At 40.9% G+C, this 16,199-nt stretch overlaps 1 protein-coding gene across 27 annotated transcripts in view; it reads left to right on the top strand.

Moving 5' to 3' along the window:
* The window catches only part of LOC310721075 (neurexin-1a-like), a 331,556-nt gene that overhangs the window by 115,054 nt on the left and 200,303 nt on the right, over positions 1 to 16,199 (top strand). For all 27 annotated transcript variants that reach the window (XM_083532317.1, XM_083532316.1, XM_083532314.1 and 24 more), the window contains 2 exons: positions 1,757 to 2,140; positions 11,836 to 12,039. In XM_083532317.1, the coding sequence (XP_083388443.1) occupies positions 1,757 to 2,140; positions 11,836 to 12,039 (588 nt within the window). The remainder of the gene's footprint in view (positions 1 to 1,756; positions 2,141 to 11,835; positions 12,040 to 16,199) is intronic.

Raw genomic sequence — 16,199 nt, 5'->3', positions numbered from 1 at the left:
TATCGTTACACATTTATCTAGTTTTTTAATTATTTAATTAATTCAAACCTGGCTAGAAAAAAATAAAAAAATAAATAAAAAGCAGTGGTGTGTGTAACCACTGGTCTATGTAGATGAACTATTCTACTTGAAAGCCACTTGAAAATAAATGCACCTTGAAACGTGGCTCTGATAATGGCATGCTTTCAGCCTCCATGGAAATGCCCCATTTATTTATTTTTTCCTTTTCACACGTTTTCTCTCTGCTGGACCCTGTTGAACACGGTCCAGTTTCTCTGTGTATCTGCGTGATGGATCAGTGGCTGCGGTTGCAGCATCACTGCAGGCTATTAACTAAAGATCCCGAGAGTTGAGGCTTCCCGTCATAGCCGTCATACTTGAATGAACCTCGGGGCGAGATCCTGAGCCTCTGTATTGCTTGGATTTACAGTCCATGTACATTTACTTTGACCTGGAAAATTACATTTACATGGCTGAGATTTTCCATTCAGAGACCCAAACCTGTTGACACAAAGTGCATGAAGCTAGCTCAAAGAAATGATTTACATGGGATGGAGTGAAAGATCTCCTGTTATAGAGCTCCAACCCTAATAAACAACATTTGTATGAACTGAAGCAGAGCTCAATGTATCCATCGATCCATCCATCTACCGAGCCATTTTCTGAATCAGTGATTTTATTTTCAAAAAGTTACGTCAATATTTATGCAGGGAAAGTTATGTGTATGGTTACGCTTCTTCTCATGTCTTGGCTATTTATTGTTTACAGAGTGTATAAAAGTCAGCATAAAAAAACATATATACACAGTGTAGTAATTACAAATTTATAACAGAATAATAACAGATTTTTTTCAGGTTCAAACAGTATAAAAATCCACTTCTCTACTGCTTCTGCTTTATATATTATTTTTATAAATATATTTTCTTTGGCTATGTGACTTTTTCCTCAACATAATCAGTATATTATAATATAGCTTTATATATGAACACCCACTGAATCGTTTGGGGTAAAAAAACAAAACAAATTTGAAATATACAATATATATATATATATATATATATATATATATATATATATATATATATATATATATATATATAAATTATATTAAAAGAAGTGTTTTTTTTAGTACTGTTTAAACCTGAAAAAAATCTGTTATTATTTTCAAATTATTAATAATATAGCTTTACATATGAGCACCCTCATGAATTTGGGGTAAAAAAAAAACAAAAAAACAAAAAACAAATTGGAAATAAACTAAATTGTGTAAAAATCACATCTGACAAACAAAACAGCGTAAAATAAAATGTCCTCATGTCATGTCCAGGACGATATTCTAGACGAGTTTTTAATGTAAAGGAGGAAGGAATGCTTCAAAAAGGGCAGCGAGTCCAGTTCTGGTGAAATGATTGATCCTCGTTATGATTTCGTGCCTTTTTTATTGCACAGACTGTGGAAAGAAAGAAAGATGCAGAGCATGTCTGCGGAAGACAGCGAATTACTCGCATTTCATGCCGTCGCAGTTCAATACCACACTGCTCATTTCTAATTAAGAAAAACACGCCACAGTGTTTAGTCAATACGCAGAGTGACTCGGCATCGACTCAAAAACACCAATTAAACATATTTTTTGTCCATATAGATTTCCTTATTATGTTCTCCGATCTTTTCTGACCTGCTCCTGCTCCTGCTTCGTTAAAATGTCCCCAGTGTTTGTCTTTGATTGACATTGACATGTACTCGTCTGCGTTCTCAGGTACCATTTCGGTGAACACGGTCCGCACGCCCTACCAGGCCCCGGGTGAGAGTGAAATCTTGGACCTGGATGACCACCTGTACCTTGGAGGTCTTCCTGAGAACCGAGCGGGACTGGTGTTTCCGACCGAGGTGTGGACGGCGCTGCTGAATTACGGCTTTGTGGGCTGCGTACGCGACCTGTTCGTTGATGGCCAGAGCAAAGACGTTCGACGTATGGCTGAAGTCCAAAAGGCAATGGGGGTGAAGCCATCTTGCACCAAAGAAGCACCCAAACAATGCCTGAGCAACCCGTGTCAGAACAATGGCATCTGCAGAGAGGGATGGAATCGATATATATGTGACTGCGCTTCTACAGGGTTCCTGGGACGTTCTTGCGAAAGAGGTGAGTGGCGTTTTAATATTATAATACTTTCTAGTAGTATAATAACTGTAGAAATGTATTTCTCCATATACATTTACTAGAGGTAACAATGACCTCTGCTACCTTCTTTTCTTTTTATCATTTTACTAGAAGTTTTCTTCTAATAAAAGACAAGTAATTCATTTTCTTCCATCTGATGTCCATCATACAGTGAATAAAGAGTAATTGTGGGTACAGTTTGAAAGCAGGTACCCAAAGAAAAGTCGGACCACATATACCTTTGGTCATTAGGAGTCATTAGGATTTGTCGCTTTACTACGTCTTGCCTTATTTGCATGCATGGAATTGAAATGTCACTTCTGGCTGAAGCCCTGGCCTTCTCTGAACGCCCTCAAAGCCAAAGAGAGGTCATCCTTTCAAACTTTTGCAGAATGCTAATTAATAACAAGGTTGTCAGGCTACAAAACAGAAATAGTTGTTTTTTTGGGTTTTTTTTATTACCTTTGAGGAAACTGACAACAAGCAACTTAATGAAGGTTGTTCGATTTCAAATCTGCGAGCATCTCGCTGCTCAAATTAGGACTCTTTGTTTTCTTTTTTAGCTAAAACTACAAGCTGCCTTCAAATAAAGAAGTACTTAATGGAGAGCAAACAGCTCAGGATACCTGTTCATTCATGGATGAGTTTGAATATGGTTACATTTATATTTATGACATTTGGCAGACGTCATTATCCTTATTCTTATCCAGAGCGACTTACAGTATAACTGAGCTGTTGAGGGTTAAGGGCCTATTTGCAAGGGGCCCAGCAGGGGCAGTTTGGTGTTTGCTGGGAGGTACCACCTTCTGCTTACATGTTTCTGAAAACAATGAAAGATGAAAGGTACTTCATACTTGTCACAGTAAAATTCTATTCATCAATCAATCTATCCATCCATCAATCCAACCATCCATCAAGACAAACGTTTCTGAAACAGTGACTTTATACCAAAAGTAATGTCGCGGTTTAGTGTATTCAGAGTCGGGTTATGCTTCTGCTCAAATCTTGTCTATCCATCCTTAAAATGTGCTTTATACTTGTCACAGTAAAATTCTTTCTTCGCATATGCCAGCGATGTTAGGAAGCTGGGGTTAGAGCACATGATTAGCCATGATACAGCATCTCTAGAGCACCGATGGTTAAGGGACTTGCTCAGGGGGCCCCAAGAGTGGCAGCTTGGCAAAACCAGGGCTTGAAACCCTGACTCTTTCAACCCCAACCAGTGACCCTTAACCACTTATCAGTATTTAGGACCTCAGGATGGGGATGGGTTTTTTTTCCATTGTATAACATTATCCAGATATGCTAATTGTTATGAGGAGATCACCAAAAATACCAACTGTAAAAACATTGTATAATCTTGTTGATTGAGGTAAAGAATCAGCCTGTTTTTCCTATTTTATTGACACTTCCGCAAATATAAACTAGTATTGGGACGCCTGACTATTTTTCAGCCATATGTGCTTCTTCACCAAATTGTTACACCAAAATTAAAGGCACCAATTTGTACAGGACACATAGCAGATCTTTTTGCTTTCTTGAACCAGCAGACCAAAAACCTGTTCCACCATAGCCAAAGTCCACAAAACCAGATTTATGAAGACATGCTTTCCATGGGTTGGAGTGAAAGATCTCCTGCTATAGAGATCCAACCCTAGTGAACACCATTGGGATTAATTTTTCATGCTGACTGCACCCCCAGGCCTCCTCACCTCCATCAATACCTGACTTTATTAACACCTTTGTGTCTTCATAGGATATTAAAGGTTATTATAAGAGCAAATAGGGAAAATGTGGAATGGGATATTCCAAAAAGCACATACTAATCTTTTGCTCAGGTTTTCACAATCTTTTATCCGTATCGTGTCTATGAAGAAATGGCTTTTCTGTCTCATGTGTTTTATAGCTGCTAATTCTTTATGTCTGTAATGGGAAATTAAAGTAGCAGGTCAGGCTTTTAATTAGCTTGAACAGGCTTCAGTAGCCCTTTAATATGTTAATTGTGTCATTCCAGACACATTTGTCCGGTTTCTATTCTGCATCGGCGGTCTGTTAATGATCTCAAAATAGAGCCCAGGAGCTTAAAACATATTGAAAACGTAACGCGGCAGCGTCGTGCGAGACAGGGAAAAGACGTGTGCACACGTATGGCTTTCTAACAGGAACCTTCTGTTCTCTGATGTGGAGGCGGGACATTTTTTTATTATTATTTTTTTTTTCCTGCAATAGAAATCTACACTAAAAATCTAAAAAAGTGACATAAAAAAGCCTGTTTAACCTGGATAGCTTTAAATCATATGGATGTTCTGTATCTGAATGGCTGGCAAGTGGTCTTCCTATGTATCCATTGCAAAAATATTAAATAGCCTATAGTACTTTTTTCGGCTTTTCCCATTAGGGGTCGCCACAGCGGATCATTCGTGTGTTTGATTTGGCATTTGTTTTTACGCTGGATGCCCTTTCTAACGCAACCCTCCCCATTTGTCCGGGCTGGGGATCGGCACTGGCTTGTGCAACCCTTATGGCTGGGTTTGGTTCCCTGACCGGGAATCTAACCTGGGCCGTATCGGTGAGAGCGCTGAATCCTAACCTCTAGACCACCAGATAACCCCTAGTCTTAGCCTACTCAACTCAGTAGGACAGAATGGTTGAGGCTGGAGTCTATGGAAGCGTTGACAGAACATCGAACAACGTATCTTATGTATATAGTGGGATATAAAAGACATTATTTCTTCAAAAAAATAATAAAAATAAATAAAAGAGTGTGGCAGAGAAGAGTGATAGCAGGAAGGAATTTAGGATAGAAAGTATCTCCAAGAGTGAAAGGGAAAGTTTCTACGATTTCTAAGTCTCTAGTCAGACCTGTGCTGGTGTACCGTTTAGAAACAGTGGCATTAAAAAAAAAACCAAAAAAACAGGAGGTGGTTGAAGGAGGAGTTGAAGATCCGTAGGTTTTCGGGAGGGACGAGGATGGGCGGGATTCAAAATTTGTTTAGACGAGGTAAGAGAGGCATAATGGAAAAGGTTTGGAAAGCAAATTATTTGAGAGAGAAGTGAGTGAGGCCATCTATGTCCAGATGAAAAATACTTTTCCCAATAGAGGTGGAGGTCTTAGAACAGGGTGAAAAAAATAGGAGACATAGAAAATAGGTTATGTCCTTCATCCATCCTAAGGAAGATCAAGACATTATTACAGGTCCACTATTACAGCCACGACTAAGTCTACTCCTCAGTCTACTCCAATATTCATTGATGGCTACCCCCCTATACTTTTATACACTCTGTTACCTCCCCCATGTACCTATCCAGGGAGGGAAGGATCCTCGACCCTGGAGCGTAGAAATTTGTAGAATCTGGAAAACTTCCCTCAGGCATATAGAAGAATAATCCTGCAGATGGAGGCACCAGCCAGAAGGAAAAGATGAAGGCCAAGGAGGAGGTTTATGAATGTGGGGAGGGAACACAAGCAGGTGGTTGGTTTGAAAGAGGCAGATGTCGAGGACAGAGCGGTATGGAGACAAATGAAAGAAAGGAGACAATTAATTGAAAATGTATAGTGTATATAAAGGAATACAGAATACAATCTGAGGACACGGCATCTGGATGTAGGTGTATGGAAGTGTATTTTGACTGAATGATATGAAGTGTGTACAGTGTCTCATTAAGCTTTATAGCAGCTGGTTAGTTAGCGAGCTCAATCACACTCCGAATTCTTAACAAAAAAAAAAAAAGAAAATACACAAAAACAAGACAATTGTGACCTACTAACCCTGCTGTCATGGTGTTGCTCATATCTGTGAAAAAATGTGGACCTAATTGGGTTTCTTTTTTTTGTGTATTCCATGTGTGTGTTGTCCCCGTGTGTGTAATTAGGCAGAGTTTTTCCCGCGTGGCTGATGTGTGCCTGAGAGGCGAAATCTTTCCAACCTGGCCTGCGCCAGATGTTGCTGTTGATTGCAATTGCGTCTCCTCGCAGGCGTAGCTCGGCTCGGAGAGGAACGGCGGACGCAATCGCTCACTGCCATTTCATTTGCGGTCGCATTCGGCTTCGTCTCCGATTTGTCTGTCGAGGGTTTCGAACTTCCAAGCCGTTGCGTGGATCTCAATCACGAGACTGGTTCTGTCATGCTTGAGTGTGAAACATCTGAACTGTCAGGATGAGTATGATGGGCTACAAGTCATATGTAGGTTGCGGAGGCTTGAGGTGCATTCACATTTATTCCAAAAGTTTATCAACAAGGTTGGAACTCCATAGTGGGAGATCTTCCATCCCAACCCATGGAAAGCATATGTTCATGGAGCTGGCTTTCACCAATTTGAGTGATCCTAGTTCAAGTGAAGAGAACATTTCATGCTCCTGCATCCTTAGACTTCATCTTCTTCGATTTCTCTGCCCATAGCAGAGGAGCGAGAGTTCTGAACCCCCAACCCGTTGTCCTTGAGCCCCTGGTGAGGATCCCAAGGACATAATTGAAGTTTTGTCATGATGACTGTGGAACATCTAAATGTTTGTGGACACCAGATAAGATTCGTATGTGGTTAATTTTTAACACCTCAGTCCACATTGAGTCCCTATAAATGAGGTTCCACTAGATTTTTGGGCTCATTCAGCCACAAGGTGAGGAGGTTAGAGATACACTCAGCGTTCACATTCATCCCAATACAGTTCGAGTTCTAGAGCAGCAGATATTCACGGAGCTGGTTTTCAGTACTTTATGTCACACCAGTACAGGTTTGGGTCTCCTAGTTTAAGGGAAGGAAACATTTCATGCTTCTCCATCCATAGATGCCTATACAGTAGTGTGCCTCCAGGTTTTGGATAACATTTTCTTGAAGAACCACATATGGCTGGAAAAGGGTGGTATCCCAATAAAGTTGCACATATAGTGCATTTATGTTAGGAGATTCCACAGTGTATTACAAGCAATTTACGTATTAGATTTATTATTATTTTTTGCTTTATACTTTCACGACTAGAGAGATTTTTCCTGGCACAGAAGTCAAAGGCATGGTCCATCCTTGAAATATGCTCGAAGATACGTTTTTTTTATGTAAGCTACACGCACAAGCATAAAAAATTTATTTGAGGGCCCCTGGAGGAAAATTTGAAAAGCAGTAGACCACTACAGGAACACAGTATCCCTTGTATATAATAAATCCGACCCTCTTCCATTAAATCCGACACTGTTGTGAATCATTAGATTTTTTTTTGCTACTCTTTGCAAAATTTTCTAAAAAAATAAAAAAAACAGATACCATCCTTTCTCGGTTATGGTTTGGCAGCTCCCATGTGGCACGATCCTGACAGGACAGCAACGGCGGAATCCCGATCCGGTCCGAAAGACGGATACAAACATGGCGTCGGGGACATTTATAATGTAAATAGTCTCGGCTTATTCCAGGAGTCAGCTTTCTGTCTGCTCGCTTTATCACGTCGGGTTTGTTTGCTCCTCTGTAATGTAATTGATGTCCATAAGATTTCTCCAGATGCTCGGGGTGAAAAATGACTGTTGAAATAGCGAGGTTTGAGTGTCGGCTCTTTTGTAATGGATTCGTCCTGCAGATGCCTGATAAACTACTGCTTCTGTAATGAAGGAGTGGGAAAAATCATTTGCCACAGGGCTGAGATGAATACTCAGGAACACTCGGTCACCAGAGCGACTTTTCTTTACAAGAATCTTTTGTTCGATTGATTATTTACATCAAAGCAACAGCAAGAACAAAACAAAAAGAAAAAAAAAAACACCCTTTATAATAATTTTTGTGTTAACACAGATAGATGGATGGATGGATGGATGGATGGATAATTGAATGAATGGATGCTACAGACATGGAAAAATGATAGACAGTAAATGTAGACAGACAGAATGACAGATCAATAGAGACAGGTGCTACAGACAGATGAACAGACAGGTACAGTATAGAGGCGGATGGATGGATGGATGGATGGATGGATGGATGGATGGATGGATGGATGGATGGATGGATGGATGGATGGATGGATGGATGGATGGATGGATGGATGGATGGATGGATGGATGGATGGAGAGTTTTCTGTTCTAGTTTCCCGTCCTGAACCATTGTATTCAAAGCATCATACTTTTTGTCCATTTATAGCTACACTTAAAATTATCTCCTCGAAACCATGTTGTTCTCATATTCACTTATATTACAGCTGCTATAAACTCACCAGCTTCTATTATTTTTTCTTAATGGAAGTAAATTAGGGGTAAATAAAAAAAATAAAATAAATAATAAAATAGTTAATTATGTTACAGAGAAACCAAACAACCAACCGAAAATGCTTTGTCCTGAAAAAATCCTAAAACATGAAACAAGTTTCTAATGATATCAGTGATTTTAACTGCTTCTAACCAGTTTATGAGGTTCCATCACAATCCCTGTGAATGAGAGCTGCTCAGAGCTGCTGACCAATCAGAATGCAGTATCCCTATATGAAAATAAAAAGGATTCATTTGAAAATACTTGGGCATAGAGCGCAAGAAACGGACAAACCAGATGTTCCTCACACCTGGAGGTGCGTGTTCGCATTATATAAGCTTTATCGTGGAGTGTCAGACACGTGGGTGTCGAAGAAAAGCGGGGTCTCACTTTTTTTTTAATGCTCGCTCTTTTTCCGATTGCGCTCACCGTGTTTTCAGGCCAGCTGTTCTGACGTGTCCTGATTTTCTGCTACACCACAGACAGCAACGCCAGAACGAGAAAGCGGTGAACAAAGTTATCGGTGCGTGATGTTCCAGCCTGCGGCAAAACCCTGACCACCGCATACGGTATCGAGGGACCAGTGAAACAGTGAGGGAAAAAAAAAGAAAGACATGATAGTGTTCCTGATTTCAATACAGCAGTCTGGTTAGTTTCCTGTCTGCATCCCTCCCTCATCCTATCTCACTTAATTATCCCAGAGGTTTTCCCTTGTAAGGGAGGCTGGAGGATTGTACACTGCGTAGCCAGATGTTACCGAAGTCCAATTGTATGTTCTCTGCTAATTGGATAAGATGGAGCTCCAATTCAGGAAGGAGACGACTTCTGGAAAGTCAATGCAAGGAATGATTGATTGATTGATTTGAATGCTTAACATATACTGGGTGGTGCAGGGAAACAGGAAATTTAGAAGCTAGGAGTTGCTGAACCTGTGGCGTTGGTAATTGTATGAACTGGTGCGACCTCGTTTAAAACCCCTTGCCATTAGTTATAGTGGAGCAATGGAGAGGTGCTACAAAACAGATAGACAAACAGGTAAGATAGATGAATTCATGAATGACCTTGTGTCCCACACCTCCTCACTATCCCTTCACCACCTTCACTTAATCCGAGGAATCTCAGGGCGCTCCGATAGCTAGATAGCTTGTTTCCTTTGATGTAGCACGAGAGTCAGCGCTCGATTATGAAATATGGACAATGCCTCTGAGCCACACCCATCTGTTTGGACCTGCACATAGGTTTGTCACATTCCTGTAGCAAGGTCAAATTCACACATTACGGGTTGTTGCGAGGGGGACGGCACGTGGCGGCTCGTATTTCTGTGCTTTTGCATTTGTCTCCTCATATGTGTACAGAAAGAATACTTTTTCATTACACTAGACAAGTTACTGTGTAGAAAAAATAAGACCTATCAATCTAATAAAGTCATGAACAAACTTCGAACAATTACCTTCCCAGCAATAATTACTGCACCACAGCAGGTGATCACAGGAAACTGAACTGCAAGCGGCTTTCAGTTGCTTGTCATCACTTGTTTGCTCTTTGTTTTAATAACAAATTCATTAGCCACCTTGATTCTCACCTTACTGACTTGCTCATAATTAAAGACGGGAGATATGATGGATCGAATTTCTCTCAAGTGCTTGTCATCTATTAGATAATACCTCTCGTGCAGGTTGTTTTCTACGTTCTGAGAGTGTGCATTCAATTAAATGACTGACTGAAACAATATGGGGTAAATAACGATACTCTTAACTTGTACTGGAATTAGCGCCGATTCCTTCACATCCTTTGGCATGACTAACAGCAAAGAAGAACACCAATGACATACCTAGTAAAGCCCAGCAGAGGATGTACTTTCCCTAATGACTAAGAAAGAACTGTTGGACCAATTCTCCAGAACAACTACAACCCATACTGTGTCCCATTCTGGCTTGGCTCTCAATTTTAATGACTAGTAAGGTCTGCGGAGTGCATCATCAGGACCAGTTTGCCCTCCCTTCAGGACCTGTACGAGGTGGTATTTTAGACTAACTCTGTTTACAAGAAAGTACTTTATCTATGTTAACACTATCATCTTCAAAATAGGCCCCTCGCAATAGAGCACTCCCAGCGGTCCTGCCATTTCTCGAATATGTCTTGAAAGTCTTCATTTCAATGCTTGTCAAGCACCTTCTGGGATTTACGCTCGGTGCCAAAATGGCGACCTTTGAGCTCCGGGAAGTGGGCGTAGTCTGCAGGAGCTGAATCTGGCGAGGAAGGTGGATGCGGAAGTAAGATCATGTGGATCGTTCTCCGACGATCATGACGCACAAGCTGTCGAACAGTTTACATTTTTGGGGGGGATGAGCTCGTTAAAGGTCTTCCTGATCTCTTGTCATCTTCCAGTGATGTTTTTCCGCTCTTGAAGCAGATTTGCCCAGTTTCCTAAAAGAGTTTCACGTTTGCTCCTTGATGAAATCACAGACGCGCTAAGGCACGTGATCAGAATAGCACCAGTCAGCTCCATTAGATTTGAATCACTGATACCACCTTTAATATGCCCCATTGCATGGAAATAGAGGTTCCATTGGATTCTCCGAGCGTTTTACCTCAGATACAGTCTGTTCGGACTCATTCCTTGTATTAAACTGAGGACTGACAGACTCCAAAATAGCTTTTCCCAGCATCCACAAAGATTTTAAACACCCCCAATAACCCCATCCTGGACTTTGCACTACTACAGTTCCTCGAATTCTTTTTCTATTATTCTTTAATGATCTGGACAATTATTGCAGTGCATAATTTACTATTATGGGCCAATGAGCACGGTCATCTAGTATTGTTATGTCTAATTGTCTTTGTATTAGTCTTTTGTTTTATCCAAACCAAAATCAAGTCCTTGTGTGGGCAGGCATGCTTGACCAATACAGCTGATTCCGATTCTTAGGGGTTCTTTAGATGGTTAACACCTTTTTTTTTTTTTTACCATTGTCACCTTTGACACTCTGATTAGGGAAAAATGTGTTAAATTAAACCATACACACTTATTCTGCATATTTCCTTGGATTCCTAACCAAGAGATTTGACCTTTATCTGAGTTGGGAGACTCAAGTGGTAGCTATGTAACTAGGAGTCCCAAGTAGCAAAGTGATAACTCAATCAAGAGATTAAGGCTCTGCGTAACTGATTGGAAGGTTAGTGGTTCAAGCTTGGGCCCGCCAGCAATCATTTAACCCTCTGTGCTCCAGGGGTGCTGTATCATGGCTGACCCTGCACTCTGAACCAAGTTTCCCCAAAGGGAAACTTTTTGGGGTGAATTGGAAAGCTGCACCCCAGGCCTGCTCACCTCACCTACATCAGTACCTATCTTGTGGCTGAATGAGACCAAATCTGTCAATTGTCATAAATATAAAAGCAAATGTGGACAAAAAAGACTTGTTTATTAGATGCTAATCTTTGCCCTCCATCCACAGATGCAACTATTCTAAGCTACGATGGCAGCAAGTTTATGAAGATCTTCCTCCCAGTGGCCATGCACACCGAGGCAGAGGATGTCACACTCCGGTTCCGGTCACAGAGGGCTTACGGGGTCCTTATGGCCACCACATCACGAGACTCTGCCGACACACTACGCCTGGAGCTGGACACCGGACGAGTCCGCCTGACAATTAACCTAGGTATCGGCGCCTACGCTATCCACACGTTCATACCTCTCTTCAAAAGTCTTCAACACCACTCAAATCACTAAATGACCAAACACATGGGAATTTGTCTCAAAATCTAGTGAGCTGCCCAGAAGCAGCTGGACTAGTGGGTAGCATTTAACCAGAAAGCGACCTCATAAAAGCCAAATATGCCTCACAGAATTCATCCAATCTCTAAATCAGACCTGACTAACTAATACAGACAGTCAATCTTTTCCGCCCTGTACTACTGAGCAATCCTTTAATGCACTGAATAATAAGAATAATTATGCTAATCAACATTTCGCAATGCAGCCTGAGAAAATAATCATAGTCTTCGATCCCATGTGGGGGAACATAGAGAAATACGAGCTCCAGATTCTCCCCCCACTCGCTGATCAAAAGAAGACCAGTTGTGGGAGTGCCTGCTGGGAATATGTAATCGGTCATGTGTTGGACCAGGGTGTCGAATGCCAAGCAAATCTACACTGTTAATGAATTATCATTGTATTCCAAATACTAATTATGAAAAAAGACAAAATTGGATATGGACAAACATGTCATTTAAAGTGCATGCCCAAGCTCAGGACTCTCATATTAATGACTGCATTTACATTTATTTTTTTACAGACCATTTGAACAAAACGCATATTAGTCAGTAAGTTGGCGCCAAGAGTGTATTCATTCAAATGTGTGGACCTGATTTACTTAAAATCAGTTGGAGTCAAATAAAAATGTTGGCTTATAAAAATGTAACCACAGGAAGATGGCTACAAATATTTGCATAATTTAGGGTGTGTTGCGGATGATATTGTGATTTGTGGTGAGAGTAGGTGCAGGTGGAGAAGAGCCTGGAGAGGTGGAGGTACAGAGGTGGAGAGAAGGGGAATAAAAGTCAGTAGGAGTAAGACAGAGTACATGTGTGTGAATGAGAAGAAGGGCAGTGAAGGGGTGCGGTTGCAGGGAGAAGAGGTGGAGAAGGTGGAGGAGTTCAGGTACCTGGGGTCAACAGTGCAAAGTAATGGAGTGTGTGTTAGAGAAGTGAAGAAAAGAGTGCAGGCAGGGTGGAGTGGGTGGAGAAGAGTAATAGCGGGAGTGATTTGTGATAGAAGAGTATCTGTGAGAGTAAAAGGGAAAGTTTATAGGACTGTGGTGAGACCTGAGATGTTGTATGGATTAGAGACAGTGGCATTGAGTAAAAGACAGGAGGTGGAGCTGAAGATGTTGAGTTTTTTGTCGGGAGTGACGACAATGGACAGGATTAGAAATTAGTTTATTAGAGGGACAGCGCATGTAAGACATTTTGGAGACAAGGTGAGGGAGGCGAGATTGAGGTGGTTTGGACATGTGCAGAGGAGGGACATGGGGTATATCAGTAGGAGAATGCTGAGGATGGAGCTGCCAGGTAGGAGGAAAAGATGAAGACCAAGGAGGAGGTTTATGGATGTGGTGAGGGAAGACATGCAGGTAGTTGGGTTGAAAGAGGCAGATGTAGAGGACAGGGGGATATTGAGACAGATGAGCCGCTGTGGTGCCCCCTAATGGGAGAAGCCAAAAGAAGAAGGGTGTGTTTTTACCTTCAAACCAAAAAGCAGTCAGTAGTTTGAAGGTAGTTCCCGAGTTATGATACTTCCACTTGCGGATTTTTACGATCCTATGATGACAATATCGATCCGAAAAAAAACATTTAATCTTCGCACGCTATTTTACAATATGACGCTGCCAGGATGTCCACATCTCCCACCATCACCCTTATATGAGATATCTTACTTTTGCCAGCAGTCGACAGTTTAGTTGCCTTGGGGTCAGAGTGCGTATTATTTGCGTTTTTAGTGTTTTTAAGGCCGAGCAATTAGTTCAAGGGTAAAGTGCATGCTAATCTGACAAGTATTCAATTTGTCAAAAAAAAAAAAGTATGTGTTTTGAGTTTCAAGACATTGTGATACTACCTGACATTACGAACACCCACACAAACCTCTACAAAATTTGATTGAAGATGTTATTCTAACAGCAAGTAGGGATTAAATGTGGGATGAGATGTTCAAAAAGCACACACATCTAATGGTTAGGTCTCTCTTAACTTGTCCAAATTGTTGCGCATGTGGGCTATAGTGATGTAAGACTTTAAACAAATCACCACCAGCAGAGGGCGCTGAAAAGAAAGTAATTTTGAAAAACAAACAAAACCGATTATTCTAACTTTTGTCCAGTTTTTACTGCGCATACTATGCCAATGTTATAATGCTATACACTGATCAACAAGACTGATTGTGCAAATAATTTTAAAACGAACTTTAAAAGTTAGTATAGTACCTCAGATTTGTGTTTAATAATACAGCAATTCTGGGCAACTCTCCAGATTTTGAGACTTTTACACCTATTTATGGGGATTCTCCCTTTTACATACACAATCCCTCACTTCATTTCTTTTTCTATTTCATTGCTATCTAGAATATAGAAGAGATGGTTTCAAGAGCTTCAATGGCCAAAAAAGTCTGCAACTCTTCACTCACGACCATAAAAGCACGTCAGCGCTGCTCTGGCTCTACTCTGAGAGAAAAGAGAAAGAAAATGTGTGAAAGAGGGAATGCTCTGTGAATCTTCTCCATCCCAAAATAACCTTCATCCATTCCTTAACCCCTACACATTCTTCACCTTCAAAACAGTCACGTTCTTCCCAAAAATCCCCCTGTAGTCTGGTATAACCAGAGTTCTCTACATTACAGACAGTAAGGTCAGACTGATTGCTCCTCAGAGCCTAATTAACACGAGGCCTATGTATAGTACGAGCGAGCGCTAAACAGAAAACCAGAAATGTTCTTCGGATGTTTTAATTATTCTGGGATAAAAGAAAATACAAAATTGATTTAACCTACCCAATTTTCTTTTCACACCACTAGAGGTGCTCATGACCTGGTTCATGATGTGCTTGAACAAGGTCAGTCTCTATTAAACTAATAGCTTTGAATATCAAACTTTTCCCATAAGAAGTGCCTATGCAAAAAAATATATCAATGAACGGTTTGCGCGTGAACCACGACCAGCAAATAAAAGTAGATCCAAATAAAAGCCCCCCCACACCGTCCCACCTCCCCGCTCCCGCCACACAAAAAAATTATAAAGTATTTAAAGTAATTAACCAAAAATAACTTAGCTGTCCTGAAGGAACGTGGATAAGTGTTCAGTCCCGAGAGTCCAGAGTGGTAAAATCCAAATGGAAACCAGACCTCTGCAAAAAATAATCCCAATAAATGGAATCGCCAGAGAGTTCTCCACAGGGTTTATCATGGAGCTTTCCATAGAGTTCTCCACAGAATTCTCCACAGAGTTCTCCACCAGCAGAAAAAACATCTTTCTGAATGTCTAGAAGTGCTCAACAAATGCTAACCTCCAAATAATCCATAACAGACATGGGGAACCCCCTTGGCATCAAAGAAAACAAAGTGAACAAGAGTTTGGCTTTAAAGATCTCAGCTGGACCTTGCCATGTTTTCTTTTAGGCCTCTATTACTAATGAGGTGCTTCAGAAGGCCTAAACAGCATAATAAAAGTCCCAGAGAGGTAGCTTGAAAGTTCAAGCTTATACATGAAGAGCACAATCTGCTGCAGCAGCAATCTTCTTTAAGATGATCAGCATTTTGTGATATGGGCAATACTCTTCCCACATCACCTCATTGTTTCCTATAACAACATACCTCCTAAGTGTTTCATTCCTCAATGAGTAAAATAATGGTGGTGAATTTCAGGCACCTTCAGGTAAAATGATACCCTTTTGTTCTTGGCCCAATTCCAAACTGAGACAAAAAAAAAAGAAAGATGAATGCATTTTACCTTGAAATTGCCAAGCCTCATCACTTTCCTGTTGTCAAGAGAAGGGGTTTCATCCGTAAAAACCCTTTGGAGTTTCCTAGAGTCATGTTGTCGCAACACATTCCCTGATTGCTTTAATGTTTCCCATCTCAAGTCTATTATTTTTATCGCTCCTGCTGTCATTCCGGTGGGTTCGGTATTAGGAAAAACATCCAAAAAAACCTGTGGATGTCCCTGAAAACAGTGCATTCCTTCAGGGAGAGAGAGAGAAAGAGAGAGAGCTGACGCTGGATTTTTGGCCGTTTGTGACCACTTTTCTGCTGAGGTTGACGACACGTGGAGGT

The sequence above is a fragment of the Silurus aristotelis genome (assembly GCF_946808225.1).
Source record: "Silurus aristotelis genome assembly, chromosome: 27".
NCBI classification, from domain to species: domain Eukaryota; kingdom Metazoa; phylum Chordata; class Actinopteri; order Siluriformes; family Siluridae; genus Silurus; species Silurus aristotelis.
Note: the sequence above shows the minus strand (reverse complement) of the source record. Positions and strands in the feature narration are given on the sequence as shown.